Source organism: Talpa europaea (assembly GCF_964194135.1).
Source record: "Talpa europaea genome assembly, chromosome: 11".
Taxonomy (NCBI): domain Eukaryota; kingdom Metazoa; phylum Chordata; class Mammalia; order Eulipotyphla; family Talpidae; genus Talpa; species Talpa europaea.
In genome coordinates, this window is record NC_140078.1 from 105001602 (window position 1) to 105027723 (window position 26122).

The 26122-nt window shown below is 63.7% G+C and overlaps 1 protein-coding gene across 1 annotated transcript in view; it reads right to left on the bottom strand.

Moving 5' to 3' along the window:
* Positions 1-464: 464 nt before the first annotated feature.
* Positions 465-26122, bottom strand: part of CHL1 (cell adhesion molecule L1 like) — a gene marked incomplete at both ends in the record, with an annotated part of 34671 nt that continues 9013 nt past the window's right edge. The window contains 22 exons of the mRNA XM_084247851.1: positions 465-681; positions 1512-1584; positions 1716-1847; positions 2352-2513; positions 4622-4801; positions 5504-5626; positions 5815-6019; positions 6122-6237; positions 6563-6785; positions 10729-10799; positions 12130-12327; positions 12599-12700; positions 13120-13244; positions 13983-14148; positions 14509-14675; positions 15659-15770; positions 15999-16139; positions 16671-16802; positions 21444-21628; positions 23795-23915; positions 24652-24699; positions 25325-25495. Coding sequence (XP_084103977.1) covers positions 465-681; positions 1512-1584; positions 1716-1847; positions 2352-2513; positions 4622-4801; positions 5504-5626; positions 5815-6019; positions 6122-6237; positions 6563-6785; positions 10729-10799; positions 12130-12327; positions 12599-12700; positions 13120-13244; positions 13983-14148; positions 14509-14675; positions 15659-15770; positions 15999-16139; positions 16671-16802; positions 21444-21628; positions 23795-23915; positions 24652-24699; positions 25325-25495 — 3170 coding nt within the window. The remainder of the gene's footprint in view (positions 682-1511; positions 1585-1715; positions 1848-2351; positions 2514-4621; positions 4802-5503; positions 5627-5814; positions 6020-6121; positions 6238-6562; positions 6786-10728; positions 10800-12129; positions 12328-12598; positions 12701-13119; positions 13245-13982; positions 14149-14508; positions 14676-15658; positions 15771-15998; positions 16140-16670; positions 16803-21443; positions 21629-23794; positions 23916-24651; positions 24700-25324; positions 25496-26122) is intronic.

Genomic DNA, 26122 nt, shown 5'->3' on the forward strand with positions numbered 1-26122 from the left:
AAAATGCACAGATTCCGGGTGAGAAACTGCCAGAGTCACACTCGGTGTCCACGTCCGTCTCCGGGCAATGGTCCGAGCTCAATAAATACGAGTGGACGGTCCACCTGTGGCGTCTCCTGCTGACCGGGTAAGCGGCACTCTAGTCTGCGGCCATCCAGGACAGTTGGATGAGACACCCAGAGTCCCCTTTACACGGTGAAGGGCGGCCGCGACCACCGCCAGCCGCGCGGGGGCCAGGCAGGGCCGGTGCCCTGGACGTGGCTGAGCAGACCTAGGGCCGGGCTGTTCCGAGTCCGCCTCTGAGCCCCTGGAGCAGCGAGGGCGCGGCCTGCGGGGCAGGGCTGCGGCTGTGCAGCCACCTCAGTGTCCTCGCAGGCTGTCCAGCCCCCTGCAGACCCGGCCTCTGCCCACTGGGCGGTGCTCCTGTGCCCTGGCCGCCGGGGCAGGCTGGTGCGGGCCAGCGCTCACGCCCGCAGGGGGAAGGTGGCCGTGGAGCTGCCCGTGCTGCCCACCGAGCCCTTCTCCTTGGCGCCGGCATAGGCCCCGATGAAGGAGCCGTCCTCCCCGAAGAGCCCGGGGCCGCCCTCCCCAAAGTCCTCCAGGCTGTCGGCACTTGGTGCGGCCTGCAGGTCCCGGTGCAGGGAGCGCAGGCTGCCCTTCAGGGGCTTCTCGTCGCTGTCGCTGGAAACACACACACGGGGGCTGCACCAGGAGCACAGCCGGGAACCCCACTCCCCTCTTAGCTCCCCACACACCCCAGGCCTGGGGCGCCCCTCCACCCCAGCTCCCCACATGCCTGAAGCCCAGTCATGAGCCCAGGGCCTCTGCACGCAGTGAGCAGGCAGCGCTGGGTGGGGCCGGGCCAGGAAGGCGCAGGGGCGGGGCCAGGGCCGGGCTTTTCTGCCAGAGGCCGGCTGAGCAGTGAATGCTTAACAGTTCCAGAAGAAATGGAAATTGCTACTGGGGGGCACACGAAGCAGGGGAAGCCAGCCCTGCTACTGAGGAGCCTGAGCGTGGGAGGCCTGAGGTCAGGCCCCCTTCAGGGCTGCCTGAAGGGAGAAGCCTGAGGAGGCGCAGGGGCCGACTAAGCCTCCCTTCCTCCCCGAAGCCTGCCCAGGCAGAGCCAGCTGCCCCCCAGCTGCAGTTTCATTAAGCAGGTATTGACATGCTGCGTCCTCTGCACACCGTGTCCACGTTCAGGGCAGGGCAGCGCGTGCCTCATGTGCCTGGCGCACAGTAGGGACACAGCATACTCGTGCTGCAGAGGGAGGCCAGCCCGCCAGGAATCCGGTGGAGGGCAGCTCCGCCCCCGTGGGGAGTCATGGCGAGCGAAGAGGGGCCTGCGGCCAGTCCAGATCCCAGGGCTGAGACCTGCCCTCACGCAGAGGCGGCCCTGCCAGGAGAAGGGCTTCAGGCCCTCCAGGGGTGTCTGCGGCCCTCCTGGGGGCACCCCAGCCATGCGGTCTGTGGCCCTGGGGCGGGTCTGCGCCTTCAGGCGGAGGCAGGGTTACCTGTAGTCACCGAATGTCTCATCCTTCGCTGACTGGACTTCCGGGTCCGGGTGCAAATCCTCCTTTTCCTTCACTGTGGAGAGAGCGAGCGGCATGGGCGGGCAGCAGACACCCCCACAGGCCTGGGCTGGGGGCCAGCGGGCGGGAGGGCGGCTGCCGAGTTTCGCGTTACAACTCAGTCAGGCCCCAGCCCAGGGCACTTACCCGAGTACTTCCCGCCCTTGTTCCTCCGCACGAAGCAGATGGTCAGCAGCGTGAGTGTGAGCAGGGCCACGGCACACATGAGCCCGATGAACCAGCCCTGCGAGGCGACGTCCCCGTACAGGCCACCGTGCTCTGCCGGACAGGGGCGCGGTGAGCAGGGCCAGGCGCCCGAGCACATGCCCGACGCGCGAGGAAGCCCGCCGGGTCTCCCGGGGACGCGGTAGGACATGCGGGGCCTTCCCGGCTTGGGGCCCGGGTCTGTGCTGGCGGCCGGAGAGGCCCGGGAGGCTGGAGAGGATGGAGGCCAGAGGCCGGGGAGGCCGGAGAGGATGGAGGCCAGAGAGGCCAGGGAGGCCGGAGGCAGGAGAGGCCGGAGGCCGAGGCGGTGGGGCCTGGGCTCCGCTGGCTCTTTAGTGTGGGTTATTAGCAGGCGTTAGCAGCGAGCAGGAGAAACGTTAGGCAGCAGCAGCGAGGGGGTGGGACCTCGGGGGGACACCTGACATGCTCCCCCAAACTATCGAAAGTGGCGCTGCCCGGCACACGTGCACGCATGCCCTGGCCTCTAACGCGGGGCTGCGCGTCACCACCTACAGCACAGACGCCCAGGGCTGCCCCGAAGGCCGTCTCGTTTCTCACCTCTCCCTCGCGTCTCAATTACATCTTCAAAAATGCTATTGTTATCCACCCAGTTCTTAGTCACTAGGCGGACTATGTGCTCAGCTCCCGGCTCAAATACCTCTACTGGACGGCTCTTTTGAGTAAGATTTACTCCTTCTGACATCTTCCCGATACTTTTACCTAAGAAATGCACACAGTTAATCATAGAAAGTGCAGCCGTTGAAAAGCAGGACAGCAACGGTAAAAAAATATATATTTGACATGCGTGACAGAACCGCCTGGAGCCTTCCCCTAGACGGCTCTTAAACTCTCGGGGCATGCAGAAAGTCAACATCACAAGGCTTTTGGAAAAATCGAGTAAATGAAATGAGCTCATGTCTCTGCAGACAGATGTGCGTGGGTGAAGTGGGTCTCTGCCCTGAGGGTCCCGTGGGTGAAGTGGGTCTCGACCCCGAGGTGTACCTGGAGGAAGTTGGCCCCTACCTCTGCCCGCACCATGTGCAGTCGGAGCCGACCTAGATGGCCAGCCCACATGGGCCCCGGGAGCCCGGGGGGCACTGTGGTCTAGCTACGTAGGACTTAATTTTGCTCTGGACGTCTCCACAAACATGGAAGAAATAATGCCGTGATATGGTCGTTGGCTCAACATTTGGAATTTGGGAGCTTGAGCTCCATCAAATGCAGACTTGTAGGTGCATTTAAATGAGGTGGTTCTCTGAGGTTCTGAGAGCTTTGTGAAAACCAACACTTCTCAAAAAGGAATCACAAATATGCTAATCTAAGAATCTTAGAACCCACCGGAGCAAATAAAAATGAGCAAATATAACTAAATATACATGTAATTTCTGATCTTGCTGCAGAAGGTCTAAAATACTCGCACTGGGTCCACGGTTTCGCTAAGAGCCCGCTTGAGATGGGAAATGTAAACTGGGAAATGTTAGCAATTTATACGGAAAATAAAATTTACTACTTGTGGAGGATATTGGGGGGTGTCGGACTCTCCTTTAAGCGGGCACATGTCACACCACACTGCAGATGCGGCTTTCGCCACAGGACAGAGTGGATGCTACAGTCCCTGACCGCCAAAGCCTTCTCTCGAGAACGGGGCCTGGGAGACCAGGCCGGGCACGTTAGCTGAGCAAAGCCGGACGCTGAGCACCCCTGGAACTGAACAGCGAGGACGCAGCCCGTCTTGACTTGTAAAAGCAGAATGTTAGTAGGATGTTAAGTAGTGAAAGCTTTTGCAAAATAGAGCAAAGTCAGTGTTTTGTTCCAGCCAATCACGACACAGAATGCTTTGATCAGCCCAGTCCCCTGCTCTTTACCGAGCAGGAGCTGCCCAAACCGGGGGCACTTGCGAGTCGGCCGTGTGGGCAAGTGAGGGGAAGAGGGGCCGAGACGCGGGCCCAGCGCGCACGGAGCCATCGTTTTCACAGTGTTTGGGGGAAGGTGCATCTCCTCGGTGGAAACACACGGTGTTCCCTTTTCAAGACCGTGCTGAAACCGGTGGGAAGAGACTTCTGTGTCCTCTGGAAACATGGCACAGATGCCACAGACACCAGCATGGTGGGGGAGGGCACCGGGGCCGGACTGCTGGAGCCAGGGCCCTGGCCGGGGCAGGTGCACCCTGTGAGTCGCACACTGAGACCGACCGGAGGCGGCCGCTCCTTTAGGACACGGCCCACACGGCACTTCCCACCGGCCCGCCGGTGTGGAGGCGCAGCGCTCCCCAGGCCCGGGGCCCTTGGCAGCCTCAGCCAGGAGCACGGCTCAGCGTCCCGCTTGGCATGTCCGGGCTCTGCCCATGCAGCCGTGGGAGGGAAGCGGCAGGCCCATGGCTGCCGTCCACTGCTTTTTTAAAAAAAATATTTTCACCACTTGACAAGGGTTTGAAGTCTCAGAAAATCAGCTCCTCTCAGCTCCTGGCAGTTTCCATCACCCCCTTCCGTCTGACTTTCAGGAGGGGATAAGTGAGTTCTCGTTCACTTGGCTCCTGATTCGCCCTTAGGAATAATTTGTGGGATTATTTCGGAGAAACTTGGAATATATGCACTTTTCCCGTAAAGGGGAGTTCTGGGTATGTGAAGAACCCGACTTCGGCTCGTTATTACTTAGGCTCAGCAGGACAAACAAGCAGAAGGGTGGAGCTGGCCCGAGGCTGAGCGCAGCCGACCAAGCTGAGAAAGGTCTGAAAAGGGAACTGCAAAGAGTTCTGAGTCGAAAAAAACAGAAAAACACAGTCAAATCAGGGAACCGCACCACCCCCCGGCGCCCCGCCAGGTACTCACTGCCTTCCCCCAGCGTGGCGCCTTCCTCCGAGACCGGCTTCCCGCAGCCCCGCACGGTGCAGGCCCGCACGTAGAACTTGTACTTGGTGGTGGCGTTGAGCTGGGAGAGCCGCCAGCTGGGCTGGGCAGGGGCCGTGATGTGGACGTCATTCAGCTCCCCCACTTCGTAGGTGCCGTTGACTAGGGAAGGAAACCCAGGCGCTGGCCGGCCGTTGGGCCTCCCCGAGGGGCGTGGTGGGTGCTGAGCTGCTGCCGCCGTCCCCGTGCTAGAATCTTGGGCTGACCGCCCGTGGGCCAGGTCCAGGTGGGCACGCTGAGCCCGCTCATGGACACCGCCTGGATCTGAGCCCGTGACTGCGACTTGGGTCTGGCCTCAGGTCACAGCCACCAGGACCAGCGCTCATGGCCCCCAGGGCTGAGCAGCCCGGCCCTGCGCCCCTGGGTCAGGCCCCCAGCACCCAGCTCATGCACTCGGTGCGGGGAACAGTCCTGTGCTCTGGTCTCTGCGTCAGCACATGCCACCAGGAAGTGCTCGTCACACAGAATCAAACTCACTCCCAAGTCAAACCTTCCCAGCAGCCGCTGGTCAAGCACCACATGAGGCGCTGCCTTCAGTGGACCCTCAGCCTGCGCCCAGGGCCCTGCCTGGGACACCCCCGGGGCCCTGCAGACTCTGCGAGAAGGGCCAGACAAACACCTGCAGCCTCCTCCCAGATGCACCCACCCGCCACCTGCAGACAGTGACACAGACACCGAGTGGCGAAGCCGCGTCACCAGCCTTCCCAGAGCAGAGAACTCTCCCGCAGATGCCCCAAAGCCTGCCAGGGCTCCCCAAGACAAGGACCCCAGAGCTCGCCAAGCAGGTATGGGTGCGGCCCTCACTGGTCTGGTACTGCAGCAGGTAGCCCGTCAGGTTTCCGTTGCGTCTCCTGGGCGGCCCCCAGGACAGGGTGGCCGTATCCTTGTCCACCTTGACGACCTTGAGGAAAGTTGGCTGCTCAGGCACTAGGAGATACAGACAGGACAGAGCCCGCCAGTGAGCCTCAGGCAGCCCCGCCAGGCTGCGCTCTCGCGAGACCAGATGCCCCCATGCAGCTGCCTGCCAGGCCCCGGGAGGTGGGGTCTTTGGGGGAGGCCAGATGGGGAGGGTGTCCGGTGGGCCACGTCACCCCAATTCTGCAGCCCGTGCTCACCTCCTTCTGGGGTCTGAAACACGAAAGGCTCGCTCTCCGGACCAGCTCCTCTGGAGTTGAAGGCCAGGACCGTGAGGTGGAACTCGCTGAAGGCCTCCAGGGAGGGCACGATCCCCGAGGTCCTCTGGCCCGGGAACCTCAGAATGTTGACTTCCTTGGGGTGGGCCCTCCCGTCCACCAGGCTCCGTGTCTTCCACCAGTTCACCTGCAAGGACAAGAGTGTCCTATCTGCCGGGCGGTCTCGGCCTCTCTGGTCAGTTCTGTGGTGGAAGCTGCCCTCTGGCTGCGGGAGGGGGGGCACGCAGACCTGGTACCCTCGCAGACGTCCGTGGACTCGGTCCTGGGGAACCGCGGACCAGGTCACCTTGGCGAGGCTGCTGTTGACGACCTCCACGCCCTGGACCGCAGGCGCCGCGTCGGGATCTGCGCGAGAACCACAGCAGTCAGCACCCCCTCAGGTCACCCCCCTTACCCAGACGTGGCTCTGTCTAATCTGAGGAGAGCGTGTGAGTGAGTCCACCCCAGAAGGAATCAACCGAGTCCATAACACAGAGGGGCTCCGGGGAGGTGGGCTCCGGTGGACACTGGGCAGCAGCGGGGCCAGATGAGTGCCTGCCCAGCTCTCGGGCCATGCCCAGGGCAGACTCAGCCCTCCAGGAGGCTGGACAGAGGGGTGCTGCTAGCAGGTCCCCACCTGCCCCCCGAGGTCACGGCCCCCAGAGCCGGCGGTGTGCCCAGGCCCACTCACAGTCCTCTCCCGAGTACAGGGTCACGGAGGGCGGCTCTGGGCCCGCGCCCAGCTGGTTGATGGCCTGGACCTGGACCTCGTAGGGCGCGTAGACCGCGGACGTCATCACCCGCAAGGTGTGGTTGGTGACCGTCTCCTCCCCCCACTCCACGGAGGCACCCTGGGGCTTCCAGGTGACTCTGTACTCCAGCCCCGGCCCGTTCTGCTCCATGGGCTTCAGCGGCTGAAAGAGAAGCCGGCTCAGCTGGGCCTCGCAGCCACAGGGGCCGCCACGGTCAGGGGCTGCTGCCGGGCTCACACCCCTTTCGGTGTGGCCACAGCTGTGGAAGGGCCTATCCTTAAGTGTGAAAGTCGGTTGCTTGCCAGCCCCGTGGTGGGAAACCCACCTGGAGATGCCAGGGCTTGCCTGTGTTAAGTCTAAGAATTTACTACGAGAACCCCCCGGCTCTAGTCTTCAGTGGACTCTGTACTCCAGCCGTCCGCACCCAGAGAGCGAGGCTGGAGAAGGCCCTGGATCGGGTGGTGAGTGGGGCCCCCCCGGGGGGCGTCCCAGCCACGCCTGCTGACCTGTGCCCACTGCTTTTGCAGTGTAGGAATTTATTTTATTTAATTAGCGGAGGAATTTCTATATAGGAAATGAGTTGTTTCCACGCTCATCTTGACTGGAACAATACTTAGTTCAGCCATATTCATGGGATCGAAGCACCTGTTTAACGTCACAAAAACAGGCTGTGCACTCAAGTGAGTTCAGTACCACTTGGCACATCAGGGAGGGTCTGAGCAGCCCTGGGTGGTGAGACCCTCCAGAGGCAGTGACGTCTGTGCGTGAGTCCTCCACCATCACAGAACAGGCCTTCCCGGGTCTGCTCACCCCTTGACTAAGTCTGTTGGCTGAAACACTTATCAGGAGTGTGAGTTGGAGTGAGGTTGAAAGCACGGAGTTGATTTCAAGCTCACGTCTCCCCCAAGGCGAATCAGTAAATCAGCCGGGAGGAAAAGTGCAAACACATCCTGAGATCGCCGCAGCCCCGCGATGCTCCTCCGGAACCTCTGCCCAGGCCCCACCCCGAAGGCGCAGTACATGGGCGCTGGGTGCCCCGGGCGAGGCAGGCACCCGCAGCTAGTCTCCCGCACAGCCGGGAATCACCCCGGAATCACCGTCCCCTTCAGCCCCTGCTGACGGACACCATTTCCCGGCCTGTCCTAGGCTTCCAGGGCAGCAGCACAGGGACAAGCTGTTGCGGAGCCCAGGGGACCCGGGCCGCCTTGGGGACATTCCCAGAAGAGTCCTATAAAACTCCCGGCCTCTGGGTGGCCAGGCTCCTGGACAGACAGCAGGAGCAGCCAGTGTGGCTTTCAGACAGTGGACCGCGCGGGGCCTCACAAATTCTCACGCGCCCCCAACCGCGATGGGCGCAGAGGAACAGCGGTGGAGAAGGGCCACCAGCCTCCCCATGCAGCTGCCAGCAGGCGGGGTCTCACCAAAGGCGGCTGTGAGCTTGGGGGGCAGGACTCCACATGGCCCATGGACATCTCCAGGGGACCCAGGAAGCCCACGAGCTTGTGAGTCTAAACGCCCAGCGTCTAATTTCCAGGGACACCCGGGCTTCTGCTGTCCCAGGGCTCTATGGACAAAGCCGGGATTGGACAGGCCCAGACCCTCAGTGCCCTAGACCCACTGGAAAGAGGCAGCGCCCTCGTCATCCATGACGTGGGAGTAAGACCCTCTACGCATAAAACACTGTGCCTGAAAGCACCGGGCAACGGAAGAAATTCCTGTTCACCAAACGTGCGTGGGTTGGTGTGTGTGTGTCTTTGAGATTAGAAATTAACCACTTATCACCGTTCAAATTCAACATGAATGTACCTAAGAATAAGAAAAAAAGGAAACGTCAAGCCAAAGTCACCCGGAAGAACGGACTAGCTGTCCAGGTCACAGCGGCCCTGACTCCGGTGAAGGGCTGAGACATTTCATGCTGAAGACCTCGACGTGACAGCGAAGTCCATGTGTAGGAAAAGCGAGATTTAGAAGACGGTGCCGGCCAAGAAGCGAGTTCTGTCGTAGTCAAGTCTTAACAAAAGTGACACTTTTAAAATGTGCATAAGGATTAACACAGCACAAGCTATAAAAACAATCGCTACGCAACAGGGCATGAGCGGAATAAGAGAACTAGCAACAATCTCGGCCAGGCCAGGATGCCCCCCAGGCGGGCACACTCAGCGCTGCTACAGGCCTCTCCCTCCACGGACCTCGGTGGCAGGACGGTCCTGCGAGCTTGCCGCTGTCCTGTGAGGGGGGCACCCCAGAAGCTCAGAGCAGAGTGCTCTCTCACCTCGCAGTAAGCCAGGGCCCCCCGACGCTGCTTTTGACTCATGCTTAATGCTAAACAAACCAAACACCAGGTGGTCCAGTCTGTCCTCCTGTCTGTCTGTCCTGCTAGTCCTCTCGGGAAAGTTGGGCTTTCTCAAACTGCCTCTCTCTGACCAGCATCAGCTGGTCAGGAGTTGCGCTGGAGGCCGTCTCTGGGGGCGGGGCAACCTCACATTGTTTTGTGCCTAAAGGTGCATCGTTCTGCACAGAGAACAGGACGCTCCTGCTCTGCAGTGCATGGCGGCTGTTGACCCTGGGCTTGGCGCCGCTGCCATGCCCGCTGTCTCCAGGAGCTGACTCAGGCTGCCTGTGACCCTGAGAAACAGTTGACAGGGAATTCCCACCTTGCAATAACCAGGAGTGGGGGTCCTTAAGGTCCCCGGGTGCACCCACAGCACTGGGGCACATACGGACCCTACAGGTCAGGGCAGCTGCCTCCCACACCCCTCCAGCGATGACTGAGCTGCCTGCATCCGCTCTCAGCCGCTGGATGCGCTTTGCTGACGGAATCCATTATTCCAAGAGAACATGGGGTCGGTCTTGGGCATCGTTGGGGGAAGGGGTGAATCAGGAGCAGAAGGAGCAATGAGAAGTCTGGGGCTCCCCCTCTCGTCACTGCCTCCCCTGGGTCTGGGCAAGCCCAGGAGCTCGGAGCATCCTGGCTTCTCTTCAGAAAAGTGAGGCTGGTCCCTCGGGCTGCCGGGCCCCAGCTGGAGCTGAGGCCCCAGGAGGAAGGTGGGTGGGACTGGTGCTTGCTGGGGTCGGACCTGTCACCTATGTAAGTAGCAGCATCATGTAGCCGTGATGTCGCCTACCTGACGGGAACTTGTCTGGGGCTTAAAAGAGAATAAAACAAATATCCTACAAGAAGATGCTGACATCACATCAGACTGAACTAAGCAATTTTCAAGACAACAAGGTTGCAACTATTAGTATTTATGGCCCAAATTCAGGGGAAGAATAAAATTCTGAATATATTTAATTTCTGTGCATTACCATTTTTTTCAAAGTTGAAAGTTGCAAAACTTAATTGAAATGAGAGCAAAAGGTTAGTGTGGCTATAAAAAATGTTTACCGAATATCTCACAGAAATGGACCCTGTGACTATGCAATGAGAACAGAGGACAATACGTTAGGAAAGAAAATCAAACCCGACTTTATACGTTCTAGAATTTTCCCAAAAATCACATTTGGAATGAGGTATGGAAATAAACCAGCCTTTCCAGACACACACTCAGTTTCTTCTGTTTACATGACATCCAGGGAGTTCAACGTCCGATGCAGAGGGACAGCTCCCCCGGGTGCAGGAGCTGAGGCCTGGCCCTGCACGGTGGACGCCCTGAGAGCAGATGGAGCTCTCTCGCCCCACGCAGAAGAAAGTCTGCTTCATCGCCTCTAACAGCTGCCCGAGGGGCGAGAGGCCTGCAGCCAGGGTGGCCGCGAGAACCTGGTCTTGCCGGTCTCTAGTTGAGTGTGCCGGGCAAGAAGGCCGGTCACCCTGGCCGCAGTTTCTCCAACTGCAACCCACTCTGGATCATGCTCCTGGACCCCTCAGAATTAGAAAGGGGGCGCCAGAATTAGAAAGGGATGGAAACTGTCAGTGATGGAGCGCAGTCCCGCCAGCCCACGTGGGCTTTACATTACTCAAAGCTGTTCCCGATCGCCCAACAGCCAGCCCCACCGTCTCGCAGGCACGCGCGCAGAATGGACTCATGAGAGAAACAGTCTCCGCTCCTAACAGGCCCTCAGCAAGCAGACCGCGGAGGGGGGGGCCGGGCCGCCCCAGGACACGCACCTCCCACCTGATGAGCATCTCCTTGGGCTGAGAGGCCTGGACCCGGACGTTCTGAGGGTTCCTGTCTGGAGCTGAAAAGTCACAAGCATTAAAGTCACGTCCCCCCACGACACGGTCTGTCTGGAGCCATCGCCTCAGCCCCTCCCGCGGGAAGCAGACGGAGACCGCGCTGCTTCTGTCTGTGGCCGTCCCCCCAGCCCGGCTCCAAAACAGGCGGAGAGCAGCCTTGTTCCAGCTTCCTCGAGACACGCACGCCCGCAGACCCACGGCGTGGGCTTGGGTGTGCGACGCGGGACATGGGCAGTGGATGTGCACACGTTACACTCGCAAGTGCGTATGCCCAAGCGGGCAGCACAGTGAGTCCAGGCGGCACATCCTCCCTCACAAGGCAGCTTTAATATATGTTTATGCTTTTTTTCCTTGAGTGAGGAGCCTGCGTCCCTGGAGCTCTGTAATTCCTCCTTCGTGGAGAGTGGCTGGTCTGCTTCCTGTATCTAAATTTTAAACCTGCTCTTTGTATTTTAAACTCTACTTTTTAAAATCTTAACCCTACTTTAAAAATGTTTTGATTTAAAATTTGCTTCTGGTTTTCCATTAGATTTCTTGCTAGAAATGCATCCAGCGACTGTTCTCTCCACGGCAGCCGAGTGGAGCACCGGGGGCTGACACTGGAGTTTCGGGGGGCACCGCGGGGCAGGCGCAGCTCCGGGCCGAGGAGCTCCAGGCCGCTCTGCGGAAGGTCTAGGTGGGCACTTAGTCCCCGGCCAACCCGCTGAAACCCCACGAGCCTCGGGTTCCCTGACGCCCCCACTGCTCTGCTCGGCCACAGCGCGCGGGCCTGGCGGGCAAAGGGGCGCCCTGGGATCTGGACCGACCCTGGAGGCCGCGCGCACAGACGCGTGAAATGCCGGCCGTGGGCGAGGGAGACGTGGCGGGCGCAAAGGGCCGGCGTCCCGTTCCGGAGCCGGCTCTCCGCGGATGTTCCCCGGCGGCCCGACTGCGGCCCGGCGCCTGCCCGCCCGCGCCCACCTGCCGGCCCCGCCCACCTGCCGGCCCCGCCCGCCTGCCCGCCGCCCGCGCCCACCTGCCCGCCCGCCTACCTGCCCGCCCGCCCACCTGCCGCCCACGCCCACCTGCCGCCCCGCCCGCACCCACCTGCCCGCCCGCGCCGCCCCTCCCGCCCGCCCACCTGCCGGCCCCGCCCGCCCGCCCGCCCGCCGCCCGCGCCCACCTGCCCGCCCGCACCCACCTGCCCGCCCGCGCCGCCCCTCCCGCCCGCCCACCTGCCGCCCGCGCCCACCTGCCCGCCCGCGCCCTCCCTCCCGCCCGCCCACCTGCCGCCCGCGCCCACCTGCCGCCCGCGCCGCCCCTCCCGCCCGCCCACCTGCCGCCCGCGCCCACCTGCCGGCGGCGTCTCCAGCGGGTCGGACGCGCGGCTGGGCGGGCTGCAGCCCACCTCGTTGACGGCGCGCACCCGGAACCGGTACCGCACGAACGGGGCCAGGGCCAGCGTGGCCGCCGTCTCCGCGCCCGAGACGCGGGCCAGCTCCGCCCAGCGGCCCGGCTCCTCGCGGTCGCCCTCGAACTCCACGATGTACTCTGGGCGGGACGGGCCGCGGTGAGGCCGGGGGGGGGGGGGGGGGCTCGGGGGCCGCGAGGCCCGGACAGGGACACGCGGCACGGGGGGCGGGGCCTGGGGGCGGGGCGGGGGCTGTGGGCGGGGCCCGAGGAGCAGGGCCGGTGAGGGCAGGGCCAGTAGGGGCGGCGCCGGCGAGGCGGGGCGGGGCCCGCGGGGGCGGGGCCTGGCAGGTGCGGGCGGGCGGCAGGTGCGGGCGGGCGGCAGGTGCGGGCGGGCGGGGCGGGCGCCTACCGCTGACCGGGCTGTGGTGGTCGTCTCCCGCCCGCCAGGCCAGCCGCACGCTGCGGTTCTGCGGGTCCGACAGGCGCAGGTCCGCGGGCGGGTCCGGGACGTCTGCGGACAAGACGCGGTCGGCGCCGGCCGGGGGGGCCCCTCGCCGCCCCCCGCGCCGGGCCGCTGGCGGGGCCGACCCCGGGCGGGCTGGCGCGAAGCTCGGGGCTCCCCCCCCCCCGCGCCCGCCCGGCCGCCGGCGGCACCGCGGGGTCCAGGCCCGCCCGGCCGCCCTGACGTCGGGGAGACGCGCTCCTGGGCGGGCGGCCTCGGGGGCGCGGCTGCGGCTCCGCGCGGGGGCGTCCCAGGGCGGCGGGGCGGGCCGGGGCGGGCCGGGCGGGGCGGGGCGGGGCGGGTGGGCCGGCGCTGGGGAGGGGCGGGCGGTGGACGGAACGAGCGGGCAGGCTCCGCGGTCACTGGCGCGCGCCGTGGACGGGAACGTGGCGGGAACGGGCAGGAGCGAGGGCTCCGGGGCCACCTACCCATGACGGTCACTCGGGTCACGTCCACGGCGCTGTCCAGCGCCGTGTGGGCCGAGCAGGAGTACGCGCCTTGGTCCTGCAGAGTGACGTTGGACACCGTCAGGGTCGCCCCCTCGATCAGGATCCTGCGGGACGGGGGCGGGTGAGCACCAGCGCAGAGGGGCCCTGTCCAGTGGACAGCAGGCCTCGCCCAGGCTGCCCCAGAGCCAGAGAGGGCCCCCCTCCCGCCCCTGCAGGGCCAGCGCCTCCCGAGCTCAGACAGGTGAGAAGGCCCAGGTGGGCCGGGGAGCCACCCGGTGGGGGCAAGCGGGGAAGCCGCCCGCCGGCCTGACTGGCTGTTCCCTGCCCGCCAGCCGCCCACGGCTGCCCCCAGGCCCGTGGGAGCAGGGAGCGGCCGTGCCCGCCCGGCGCCCAGGCCAGTGTCCTGCCTCTCCTCATTTCTGCAGATTTGTAACGAGTTTACTGCAGGAAAATGGCTTTGAAACATAGTCCTTTACGCTCCCCCTCCATCTGCTAACAGGACCATTCAGGCTGTGTTGAGATAAAGTCCATTATATTTAAAACTCAACTCACAGCACCTGCGTGGGTGGACGAGCTGGGGGCCAGGTGGAGACTGGGGAACCCCTGCTGGACTCCCCCAGCTGCCCAGGGCCTTGTGAGCACCGACACCCCTGCCACCTGCCGTCCCAGGACAGCCCGAGGAGTGAAGAGGCAGCAGCAAAACCATGCGGAGCCCAGGTGCACGCCCTGCAGGGCCTTCCAAACTGCCCAGAGGCTGGAGAGGGCCCCGCTGTGTCTGCCAGTGTCCGCACCCCTGCCCAGGCCTTGCAGCCCCCGAGCCCGGCCTGTCCCGCGCCACCCACCTGCCGTCCTCCGTGCCGTTGGCCTCGAAGGCGGCGCCGTCCTTGCTCCAGGTCAGCCTCAGACTCGGCCTCAGGTGGGCGTCGCAGGTGCTGTGGCAGTGGAGCACCAGTGTGTGCGACCTGGCCACGCGCGGGCTCTGCGGGGACACCTGCAGCAGTGTCGCGTCTGCGTTTACCAGGACAGAGATGCCAGTTAGCGCTGCAAAGCCGTGGGCTGGCTGCATGCCCTGTGAGCTGCCCGTCCCAGCCCCCACGGCGCCCCCGTCCTGGCCCCGAGCCCCGTCCCAGCCCACGGCACTCCCGTCCTGGCCCTGAGCCCCATCCCACCCCCCACGGCGCCCCGATCCTGGCCCCGAGCCCCTGCTGTCTTCTCTCCATCCGGCCCCGGCAGCCCCTCACCGCGACGGCCTGCAAGACCAACTATTCTGGACCAGCCCAGAGGACATGCGCGGGGGGGCAGTGCAAGCCGGACTGGTCACTGGGGAAGTGAAGACCAGCCGGACGCGGGGGAGACAAAGCCACTCACTTCTGACGTCCAGGGTGGCGGTGACGGCTGTCTTCCCGCGGGTGTTCTCCACCCAGCAGGAGTAGGAGCCGGCGTCGTCCTCGGTGGTCCTGGGGATGTGCAGGGAGCCGTTCTCGTGGATGAGGTAGTGGCTGCCTTCCAGGGGCTTCGCCGCCTCCACCTTCTGCCTGTGGACGGGGAGTGCTGTCAGTCTGGGGGCAGCCGGGCCTCGTCCTGCACCGACCGCACCCCCAGGCATGGCAGCCGGGGACCCAAGGCCCGTCTGCCCCCCAGCTGCCGGAGCTGCATGGGAACTGGCATGTGGCTCCGTGGCCACCCTGCGCCCTCCGGGAGCCTCATAAATCTCCGCGTGTTGACGGGACTCTTAGTTAAGGATCACGGCAGGGACTAAATGGCGGAGCAGTAATTGGAGGACATAATGAGCCCTGCTCCCTCCTGCTGTCCCGGGAGCACATCTGTCACCGGGACACGCTGTGGGCGGGTGGGGTCCCCGCTGCGGGCACGGCCCTGCTCTCACACTCGTCCACTTCCCAGCGCGGCAGCCACAGCCCCACGCGCCCCCATACACCGGACCCAAGGAGCTCCTGCGGCTCCTACAGGGTCCGCGGGGACCAGGCGGCCCTCAGAGGCAGCATTTGGGGGCGGGGGGCAAACTGTCAGCAAGCGAGATAAATCGGAGTTGAGCAGACTCTTTAAAAAAACAAAAACGAGCAGAAAATAATTCTCGATGGACTTGATGGCCACGTTTCAGGCAGACGGGTGGGCGCGGCGCGTGTGCCCCCAGGGCAGAGGCCGACCTGGGGCGACCAGGCTCCCCGGGAGGCAGTGGGGCAGGTTGGCCCCGAGCCCAGACCTGGGTGTTTGCACAGACTCAAGAAGAGCCCGACACACGCAGGAGAGCTGAGCGCACAACAGGGGCGGAGGACGCCACGGCCCTGGTGACCCCTACAGCAGTGCCCCACCCCGTGCCTCCACCCGGAGAAGCAGACACCTGGGGAGCCAGCACCCCAGGGACACGCGGCTGTGTGTGCTCCTGTGAGCTGGAGGAACCCGCCCCCACCCGGGGAGGGGCGACTGAGTCTGCTGCCTTCTCGGAGGCCAGGGGCCGAGGGGCCTGCAAGGACGGGGTCCAGACGCCGTGGCAGCTTACCAGGACACCTCGGCCCTGGGGGACGCAAAGAACAGGCAGTGCAGCGTGGCGCCGCGCCCCACCACCGCCTCGTAGCGCTCCTCGTCCGCCGTCTGGATCAGCGGGGCGACATCTGTGCGGAGACAGCGACCCACGGCCTGAGGTGCGCAGGGAGGAACAGCGAGCGCGAGCAGCGAGGAGGCTGTGGAGCCCGGACGAGGGGCGTCCATGCCGCCGCTGCCAGGACAGTAAACTCAGGCCCAGCCTGAGGCCACAGGCACCGCGCGGGTCCAGAGTCCAGCTACTCTGGGTGTGGCTGGACACCGCCCCCGAGGGCAGGCTGCGCCCCCACAGGCCTCACCCACGATGTCGATGTTGGCGTTGGCCAGGATGGTCCCGTGCTCGTTGGAGGCCTCGCACTGGTACACAGCCGTGTGGTTGGGCTGCAGGTTGGTGAAGCTGATCTCCCCGGGGGACACGACATCCCCAGCAAACGGGTTTTCTGAAAGATTAGGAATGTCAGCCTGATAGGAAATGGGACATAAAATATTTACACCCCATTTCTTAAATGTGTCACACAGCATCTATATTTCATCACCAGTTTAGGATGAGGAACAGCTCGGCGGGCCCAACGCGTCGAGAGCTCCCAACATCAACCCTGGGTTTTCTTTTCTGGACCCATGTGCAGTTACAAGCTCCCTCAAATTTGTATTTCTTGCCAAATATCTGTTGATCTCAGCCTAATGCCTGTCCCGGGAGCCCCAGAAGGTGCTGGCGTCTCTGTGAGATGTGAGGGTGTGCATGTGGCCCGACCACACAACCCTGGGCCCAGCCAGGAGGGGCGCTGGGCCCTGCACCCCCTTCCCTCCCCACCGCAGCATCCTGCTGTCACTGCCCCCGTCCAGGTGAGCACCCCCGGCCCTGCGAGGGCCACTGCCAGGGGCCAGCCCAGCGAGGGGCACCACCTCCACCCCGTTTATCACCCCCGGTTGGCAGGAACAGGGCCCCGGCCACCCCTCGCACAGGGTCTTACTCTCGATGGGGGCACCGTTGACGCTCCAGCGGACAGTGGGTGCCGGCTCCCCCGCGGCCTCGCACAGCAGGACGCCGCTGCTCCCGCTGCTGTAGACGTGGCTCTGTGGCCTCCTGATCCAGCGGGGCGGCTCTGCGGACACAAGGGCATGCTGTGACGCTGCTCAGCGGGGGGCGGCAGCACAGCCTCCACCCTTGCGCCACAGAGAACAGGCTCTGGGGTGACGCGGCCGTGGAGCGGGACGCTGGGGGTGGGCCAGGGGTGGGAGGGAGGGGTGTGCAAGGTGGGCGTGTCGCGCTGTGATGCTGAGCGTGTCCCGCCCAGTGCACAGCGGGGACTGATGTGATGACAGCTTGTGGGGTCCCAGCAGAGGGGTCTGTGGTTGTTCTCCAGTGGGGGGCAGACGCCTCAGAGGGTCCAGGGGCATCAGGGAGGCAGAGTTTGGGCATGTGCATGTGTGTATTCGTGCATGTGTACCTGTGTGTGTGTGCATATGCATGTGAGTGCACGTGTGTGCATGTGTGTGTACATGTGCATGTGTGTGCATGTGCACGCCCACATGTCCCGACAAGCATCCAGCACGTGCGACACAGGCACATCTGAGGTGGTTGTCAGGTGGGCTCAGCCCCGTCACCCTGTGGGGGCGCCTGTGTGTCTGGGGCTGCAGCTCCTTTTCAAGCTGCAGCAAACATCTGGGAGACTGACCACCGGGACGAGCACCTTGAGAATCTGCAAATGGGTTTGTTGCTCAGCACGTGTGTTAAATGTTTCCTCGGTGCTGCCTTCACCACACTCATCCACCCATGTTGCACCTGCGTGTCACAGAATTTGGGACACGTTTCCCAGAGTTTTTCCTTTTCTGCGAGGGGACAGGTATGCCTGAGGGGGCGCCGGGACAGCAGAGGAAGGTCAGCAGCCCCCCGCCCCGCCCGCCGCGGAGGCAAGGCCTACGTGGCCCACATGCCATGTCCGCAGAGTGAGACCCTCTCTGTCATCACTCCGCCGGCGGGGGCAAGGGTGCGGAGGGGCATGACGCCGGCTGACTGGGCATCAGAGGAGCCGCCGTGCCCACAGCCGTCATGCTGAGCGCTCCTTGTCAGCACCCCAAGACGCTCTGAACCCCATGTCCAATCAGAAAGGAGACTCCGTTCAGATGCGCCGAGCCTAAAATGAACAGTGTCGCTTAAACCATTTTTTCCTAAGTGAAGGAGTCAAAGGGCTGGTTGGCGGGAACGCCCAGGTCACAGGAGCAGCGGAGCCACACGCGGCCCCGGGTTCAGCCGGCAGGAGACGAGGATCCCGAGGCCCATCGTGGTCTCCGGCCTGAGAGGCCGTCACTGGCTTAGGAGGCGGCGATGGTTGGGCTGTGACCGCGCCTGACGCTGCAGGAGCAGGGCCTGGCTCCTGTGAGCTGGCATCTTGGTGTTGTGCTGCCTGTTTTTGTTTTGTTTTGTTTTGTCTTTTCATATAATCACGATAAAATTAAGCGTCGGAGTTAGAGAAAAGTGTCCATGGATATGAAAATGCTCACAGTCACTGTGGAAAAGTAAGATGTGTGTGGCAGGAGGCCCTCGCCGTCCACCTGGTGGCTCAGAGCAGAGCATCACGCTCTCACCCTCAGGCAAGCCGAGCTGTGTGTGGTGTCTGGGGGCCCTTCGCAGACACCGTGCCCGGCGCTCCTGAAACTGGCACAGCCACCCGCCCAGGCCACGGGCCGCCACCAGGGCCCTGAGGCAGATGCCGCGGGCGGCGTGCAGGGCCCAGTGGTCACGGTGGCTCCCAGCCCACGGCTGCCCGTTGATCTGATCTCCACTGCAGGTCGGAACCCGGCTCTTCTCTGTATCGCAACTTCCTTTCTGCTCCCAGGTCCAAGTCCCTCCAGCCTGGGTCGACTCACTGGGAGGGTTAGGAGTCCTCGCCTGGCTCAGCCCGCCGGCCCAGCCCTGCTCCTGAGCTCCCGGCTCTGGTCTGCACACCTCTTCCCTGCATCTCCTGGGGAGGGACCTGCCCGAGCCCAGGGGCTCTGGAGAGGCCTGAGCGAGTCCAGCTCAGAACCCTCCTCCTCCGGCCTCACTCCCCCAGATGGAGCCCCTTGCTGGGGGCCAGGCGCTGCCACAGCCAGGGCCCCGGTGGGCGACGCGGCTCTCCCACTGCAGCCGTTACAACAGCCATCCCGGGGCGCATGGCTGGCTGGTCTACATGGTCTACAGACTGGCCACTTCCCGCCCCGAAGCATCTGCAGGGCCAGGCACTGGGCAGGGCCTTGCTGGTGGGGGTGCTGGGGACAGAGAGCAACACGTCTCCAGGCTGAGAGCACACAGCCCCTCCTGAGGGCAAAGCCAGCTGCAAGGGCCGAGGGGAGGGGGATGGACACTGCCAGAGCAGACGCCACGCGGGTCTCATCCTGGCCCTCTTCTCTGAGACGCAGGGACTGGCGACTGCCATGTCGAGACTCGGTCCGTGGTCCCAATCGCAATGGAGTGTGATGACGGCTGTCTCTCGTGCTGTGGAGAACTCAGACACTGGGTCTGGACGTCGAGAACACTCAGCTGATTAGACGCTTCTCCCCTGAAGGGAGGCGAAATGAAACAGCAAATTTGCTGCCCATAAAGCATGCAGCGGAGACTGTTGCTTCAGTAACAGGTTCCTATTAAATATCTGTTTTCTAACAAGTCAGAATTTGTCAGGTCTGTTGTATTTGGGCTTAATTGCAACTTCTTAGAAACAGACTCAACATGTGAAAACACAACATCCTATGAGTGTGTCATGACTGAGCCGCACTAGGGCCTGGGGGCGCAGCGAATGCTCTCCCGTCCCACTGACCGAAAGCTCAAAAGCCTTAACCGAGTCAAAAGTTGACGATGACATGAGCCTTCACTGTGGAATGGTCACGTGGCGTGTGGCCGGCCTCACGCTGATGCCCCACGGGGGGCGCCTGAGGGGGTCCTGGCTGTTTCCTCAGGCCCTTACGGGGTGGGGTGGGGTGAGGCTGCTTCACATTGAGCAAGCGTGGCTCCCATTTCAGGATGTGGCTGTTTCGGAACGAGGGAGAGAACACGCACTGCTCCCTCAGCCGCGTCTCCAGAGGGCCGAGTCTCAGGCCGCAGGAGCACAGCTCTCTTCCCGGTGGCAGCCCCTTGCTACTTAATTTGAGCTTCTAAGCAAGCAACAGAAACCAGGGGAAAAGAAATTACAGACTGGCAGAAGAAGCCGAACAGAAGTGAGCTCACCCATTGAGAAGCGAACCGGGGGCACAGTGACTTTCACCGGCAAGTGTGAAGAGAAATCCCCAAACATTCCAGCCAGGCCCCGCTGTTTAGCGATTTCTCATTACAGGGAGAGGATTAAATGTCCCCAATAAAAACATGATTTACATCTCAATAGCGCTAATAGCTGCTTTAGGAGCAGCCAGCACAATTTGTTCAGGAAACCTACATCCCTTCTGAGGGCCACAGTCCACAATTTAAACTGCACAATAAATTCTACATCCTTGATTTTTTTTTTTTTTGCAACCTTTGCAATTCTTGTGAAAGCTTCAGTCTAAGAGCGAAGGCAAGCGTGGCCAGATTGCTAAGCTATTCAGCTGCCGCAGCGGAGCCCAGCCATCTGGAAGGATTCCGCGCAGTCAGCAGCGCGGGCGGGAGCTGAGGCCCCGGCGTTGTGGCTGGCGACGTCCAAGTCGACGGGACACATCCCGCGTCCTCTTAGTGTCTTCGTGAGTGACTCAGCGCATTGCGGCCGGGTGCAAAGCGGGAGTGGACAACTCTGAGCTCTCCCCGCAGAGACCTTGATTTGGCCGAGGCAGGATGACGCTGCTCCGCCCCTGGCACGTGCTTCCCCCAACCATGCCCACGGGGAGCCCTGGACACGCGGCATCGCCCAGGCAGCAGCCTCCAGACAGCCCCGGGCACACTGGACGGCAGTGTCGGGCCCCCCTCTGTCCTTTAACAGGGCCACTGGCCAGGTGCTGCCTGTGCAGCTGAAGCTCTGGGAGGCAAACTTCGCTGGGGACAGCAGCCACATTAGCACCCCTCCGTGGCCCAGGACCCAGGAGGGGTACTGTGTGTACCACACTGGGCCCCAGAAAGGGACAAAGTTCCCTGCAGCCGGCAGTGCTGGCAGCTGAGCTGCGGACAGGGGCTGCGTGTGGACGGACCCAGAGGCCAGCCTGCCCCAGCAGATCCTCAGGCTGGCCGGACAGTGCCCACCTGCCCAGAGGGTGGCCAAGGGACACCGTGACCCATCCTCAGCAACACCATCACGGCCTGCTCACGCCTGGACTCCAGCATACGAGACACGAACCCCGCAGGTCAGAAGCAGGGGCGACCAGGACACGATGGGCCCTTTGTGCAGAGCCCGTGGCGCGCCTCTCTCCTTCAGTACACACCGAAGGAGTGTACTGACATGGCCGGACATGTCATGTCAACCTGCGTCTAGGAGAGTCAGGATGTTTGTCCCACCCCCCCAGTTGCTGGTGGAGAAATAGGTACAAGAAGGAGAAATGACCACCAGTCGTGAGCCCACCCAGGCCGGGGCCACAGAGCCCAGCCCAGGCCCAGCAGCGCCCCAGCTGGACAGCCACCCACTCCTGCGTCCGGCACAGGGTCTGGTCTGTCCCTGTAGTGGTCCTGGGGAGATGTGAGCCCTGCCGGGCAGCGCCCTGAGCCCTGAGCCCCATGATCAAGGGGAGGCAGCCGCCACGCCGCCCCCCACGCCTCGTGGCTGAGGAGCCTGCACACCGAGCGCTGAGGTGAGCGGGGAAGCAGCGGGTACCTTCTACCACGACGCGGAAGTCGTGGGTGGCGGCCCCCAGGGCGTTGCTGGCCGTGCAGCGGTAGCTGCCCCTGTCCCGGTAGGAGACGCTCTCGATCTTCAGAGTCTTCCCGTAATTCTCCTTGGCCTCTCTCCCCTCCGGCAGGTCGTCCCCTACCTTCTCCCACTCCACCAGCGGGGTTGGCCTACGAGACAACAGGCCTTTCTTACAGGAGAGACAAAATGCAAAGGAAAGCCTTGGACGCCCCCCAATGGCAGGCGGCCCTGGGCTCCGAGGCGCCAGCCTTGGGGTCTCCCAGGACGCGCCCAGCCCCCGGGCCAGTGCCTGAGCAAGGACAGAGACACGCAGCTGCCCCTAGAGAGGTGAAAGGTGCTTCCAGTGCGAGCCCTGCGGGCAGCTCAGGCCGGCATCTCACTTCCCGTCTCAGGAAACAGAGGAGGGGCCGGGCCGGAGAGGCCAGGCTGGCCTGACGTTCAGGACGTGGGCCCCGGGGGGCGGCTCCGCAGAGAGCCAGCGCGCTGAGGACACTGGACCCCCCAGGGCAGGCCCTGCTGGACAGGGGTCGGGGGAGCACCCAGCACCAACTACAGTAACAGGGAGACCAAACAGCCCGGGACAGGGACGGGGTGAGCACCGGGGGAGGAGACGCGGGACGTGGAGTGCAGGCGCGGCCGTGGGTCTGGCTCGAGACCTTGGCTGGCAGGGGTGGGCCGTGGGGTCTGCCCCTCTTGAGGGGAGACACTGAAACTTGCTGAGGTGTGGAGGCGGCTGCCTCGCCCCATGTCTCTCTCCTGAGCAGCTGCGGGCACCGGGTAGGCCTGAGGGGTCCTCACTCCGCTCCAACAGGGAAGGCCCATGGCCCTGGGGGCTGTAACCTGCTCCTGTGCCCAGGCAGTGAGGACCCACAGAGCTCACCCTCGTCTGCCCCAAGCCCGTGCTCTGTGTGCTGTGTGCGGTCACGTTGAGGACCTGTCCTCCCACACCTCTCACCGTCCACCCCGGTGAGGTCGGCCACTAGCTAGAAACCAACCCCATGGTCTGTGAGGCCCCTTACCGACGACCCTGGGGAAGAGGACGCTGCCCTGGAGGGCCTCCCCTCTCCGCCTGCTGCACCTCTCGGTCGGGGCTGCTGGCAGAGCCAGCTCCCTCCTGAGCTCCTGCGGGCGGGAGGCAGTCCCGAGTGCTGGCTCTCCGCACCATCTGCCACCATGGCCGCATGCCAAGCACAGACTGCGGGACCTCAGTCCTGCACATTGGGGCTTCTCCTGAGTCTGGCCTTAATAGCACAAGCAGCTCACCCTCTGCGGACAGCCTAGGATCAGGCCCATCCTCGTACGCCCACCGGGAGGGGCAGGGCGGGGTGCGGGGAGTCAGGGCTGACCCACGGGGCCAGCAACCCAGAGCCGCCAGCTGTCCCGCTGCTCTGCTGGGTTTTGTTTTTTAGGAACGCTCACTAATGGCACGTGAGCAGCAAAGTCCTGAGGGAAGACGTGCCCACCCTGCACGTGGACCCCCATCTCGGCCTTTGCGGGGTCCTCACCCAGCGCCCCCGCGAGCCTGAGTCCCCGGGAGCATGCACAGCGGCCGGATCAGGTCCCAGAATGGGTGAGAGAGAAACAGCGGGAGCCGACACCCCCTTTTGGGCGGAGACTGAGCTCTCCCCAGTTCCCGCTTGCGCACGAGAGCAGCAGCTGACCTGGAGGTGGGCTCCAGAGGTCCTAGACCCGCTTGGCGTGGCCTGGCCCTGCCCAGCAGCTGCCACTGGCCAAGCGCGGCCCTAAGAGCTGTGCTCTGAGCTGGACCCAAGTGGTGGGGGAGAGGCCGCCTCACTGGGCTGGGTCAGGACAGCCCCTCCGTGTGGTGTCTGGTTCTAGGACCCACAAGGGACCGAGCGCAGGGGCTCCAGCTCCTCCCAGAGGCCTTGGGAAGGCAGATGGCTCCTCCGACGTGAACAAGTCGGTCCACTGTGTGTTGATGTTGAAGACTGTCTACTGGCGGCTCGGCTGGGTGTGCCAGAGAGTGTAATAGGGTGGTCCCCACCCATTTAGAATAGGCAGGTTTGCGGGGTTTGGGCTGCCCCTCTCCCTGCCCTGTAACAGGAGGACGCGGCCATGGGGAGGACTCGGCCGCTGGGAGGACGCAGCCACGGGGAGGACTTGGCCGCAGGGAGGACCCCACATGGGGAAGCTGCCAGGAGCTCAGCAGGAGACACAGGCGGCAGAGAGTCCCAGGGACTCCTGGCACCCAGGCACTGGGCTGATTCCCGGCTGGCGCCTGTGCTTAGTGGGGAGAACACAGCACCCCCTGCCCTCACGCCCCTCCCCCTGCCCCGAGCCCAGGCAGCACTCACAGGCCCTCGGCGAAGCACTCGAGCAGCAGGGTGTGCCCCTTGAGGACGGTGACGGAGGACTCGTGGCCACTCTCCGGGGGAGGCAGGAGCATCCTGGGCTTCCTCTGCTTGATGGAATTCGCTGGAACAGAGCAGACAGGCCCTGAGTGCTCAGACCGCAAGCACAGCCCCAGAGCCGAATCTCCTGCGGACCCGGCCCACAGGTGGGGCTCGTCCCCTCATCGCCCTCCAGGCGGGCCCCTCACGGAGGCCCCGAGGCCTCAGCCACGAGCAGGCCGGCTCCGGGGGCTGCTGGGCTGAGCTGCTCCTTCAGGTCTGGGGTTCAGCAGGGCCCAGGGTTGCTCCAGAGAAGCCTCCTGGTGGGAGCAGAGGCTCAGGCCATCCCCTTGGCCCGGGCCTTGGTGTTGACGCCTGCGAGTTGCTGCTCTAGGGCCTGAGTGTTGCTGAGGTCCCTGTTCTCAGCGCTCTGACTCCCCCGGGGCGTGCAGCTCAGGGCCGATGGGCGGCGGCCCCATGGGTGGTGGCCCCGTGGGTGGCAGGACCCGCAGGGGCGCGGGCACATCCAGGACGGCCCAAGGCCCCTCTCCTCGTGTGCTCGTGAGAAACGCAAGCACCCACCAGGAGAAGCCCGCTGTCAGGACAAGGTGTTTGCTCATTTGCAAACTATTTCACACCCAGATCTGGGAAGATGTGGGGATAGGAGCAGCTGGGTCAACTGGCCGGCTGACCCCCGGCAGAGGGCTCTCCACAGGGGAACACCAGCATTTTAATAGAGAGGGATCGAAGACAAAGGTCGAAGGTGAGATGACAATGAGCTACTGAGGCGAAAATGAGCGACACCCATGAGACCAACTTACCCTTGGGGCCCGCCTCTGCGGGGGGGCTGGAGCCATTAGCATGCTTTACTGAAACAAGAAGATGGAAGAGACACTCACAAACATGATGGCAGATGCTGAATCAACAGAGAAGGAAAAGCACAGTTTTCTCCTAGGAAAAAACGCAAACGAGGCGTGACCAGGCGTCCTAGGACAGCCTCCGACACGGCTGGGCCAGCCGGTGAGGAGCGTGGCCTGGAGGGGGCGGCCCGGAGGAGGCGCTGGCTGCGGAGAGAGAGGTGGCGCGGGCACTGGGTGCAGGTGGAGGACGTCCACACACAGACAGACAAGGAGACTGACGGATGAGGCGGCGCCCGGCCCCTCACGCTCTCCCCCAGTGGCTTGTCCCACTGGGCCCAGCCCGGCCTGCGGAACCCAGAGGAGTCACTCAGACAGCAGCTCGGGGAGGGCAAGAGCCCGAGCTCCCCTCTAGCTCTGGCTTATCCCCTCCCGCGCTCTCAGCCTCTGCGTTACCAAGACCTCAGCCGAGACCTGCTTGGGAGCCCGGAGCCGCATGCTTCCCCCACCGGGAGCCCCCGGCCCTCGGACGCCCCGGGACACGGGCCTGGCTCGAGGCAGGTGTCCTGCTGCGGGTCTAGGAGCGAGGACCAGACGCCGGGATGCCCCGCCGGCATGAGCGCTGCCCCTGACTTACAGCTGCTGACCGTCAGCTTCATGGGCATCTTCTGCACGATGGTCCTCAGCCTCGGGAAGGCGGCGAAGCAGCAGTAGTCGCTGCGGCTGTCCTTCTCCTCCACGTTGGCGAAGTACAGGTCCCCCCTCTGGCTCATGTACACGCGCTCATCCTGCTCGATGTGCTGCAGGTCTGGGGGTCCGAGGGGGCACCCATGTCAGGCTCCACCGTGCTGCGCCCCGCTCCCTCCCAACCCCTTCCTCGGGTGCTGCTGTTTTATCTGTGTGTCCACTCCTGCCCTCAGCACGGCCTGACCACGGGGTCGGCGGAAGGGAGGTCAGAGAGCGAGCAAGGAGCAAAGATAAAAACAAGGCCAAGCTCGCTGGGTCCCCTCAGGCAGCTGCCGGAGCTCTGCCCCTCGGGGTCAGCGCAGCCGCAGCTCTTGCCGTGCTCTTAAGACTGGCCTTGGGGTCACACAAACAGCCCGCAGAGGGACTCCACGCTGGGAAAGAAGTGGAGCCATGACTATCCGCTGACGAGATGGTAGAGTCCACGCGGCTCAGAAAGGGACAGAAACCACGGAACGCAGGGCCACACGCGCCCAGGCTTCCTTGGCACAAGCACACGAGAGGCATGAGAAACCAAGGGGAGCCACTCGCCACTCCAACAAGAATCAGGCACCCGGATGAGATGGGGGGGTGGAAGCCCTGCCCGGAGTCACCAAAGGACTCGGGGGACCCGGAGGTGGGGGGACACAGGGTGGGGGTCACGGTCTCCCCGGGACAAGCCAGGGCAATGCGCAAGTTCCCTGCAGCCCCC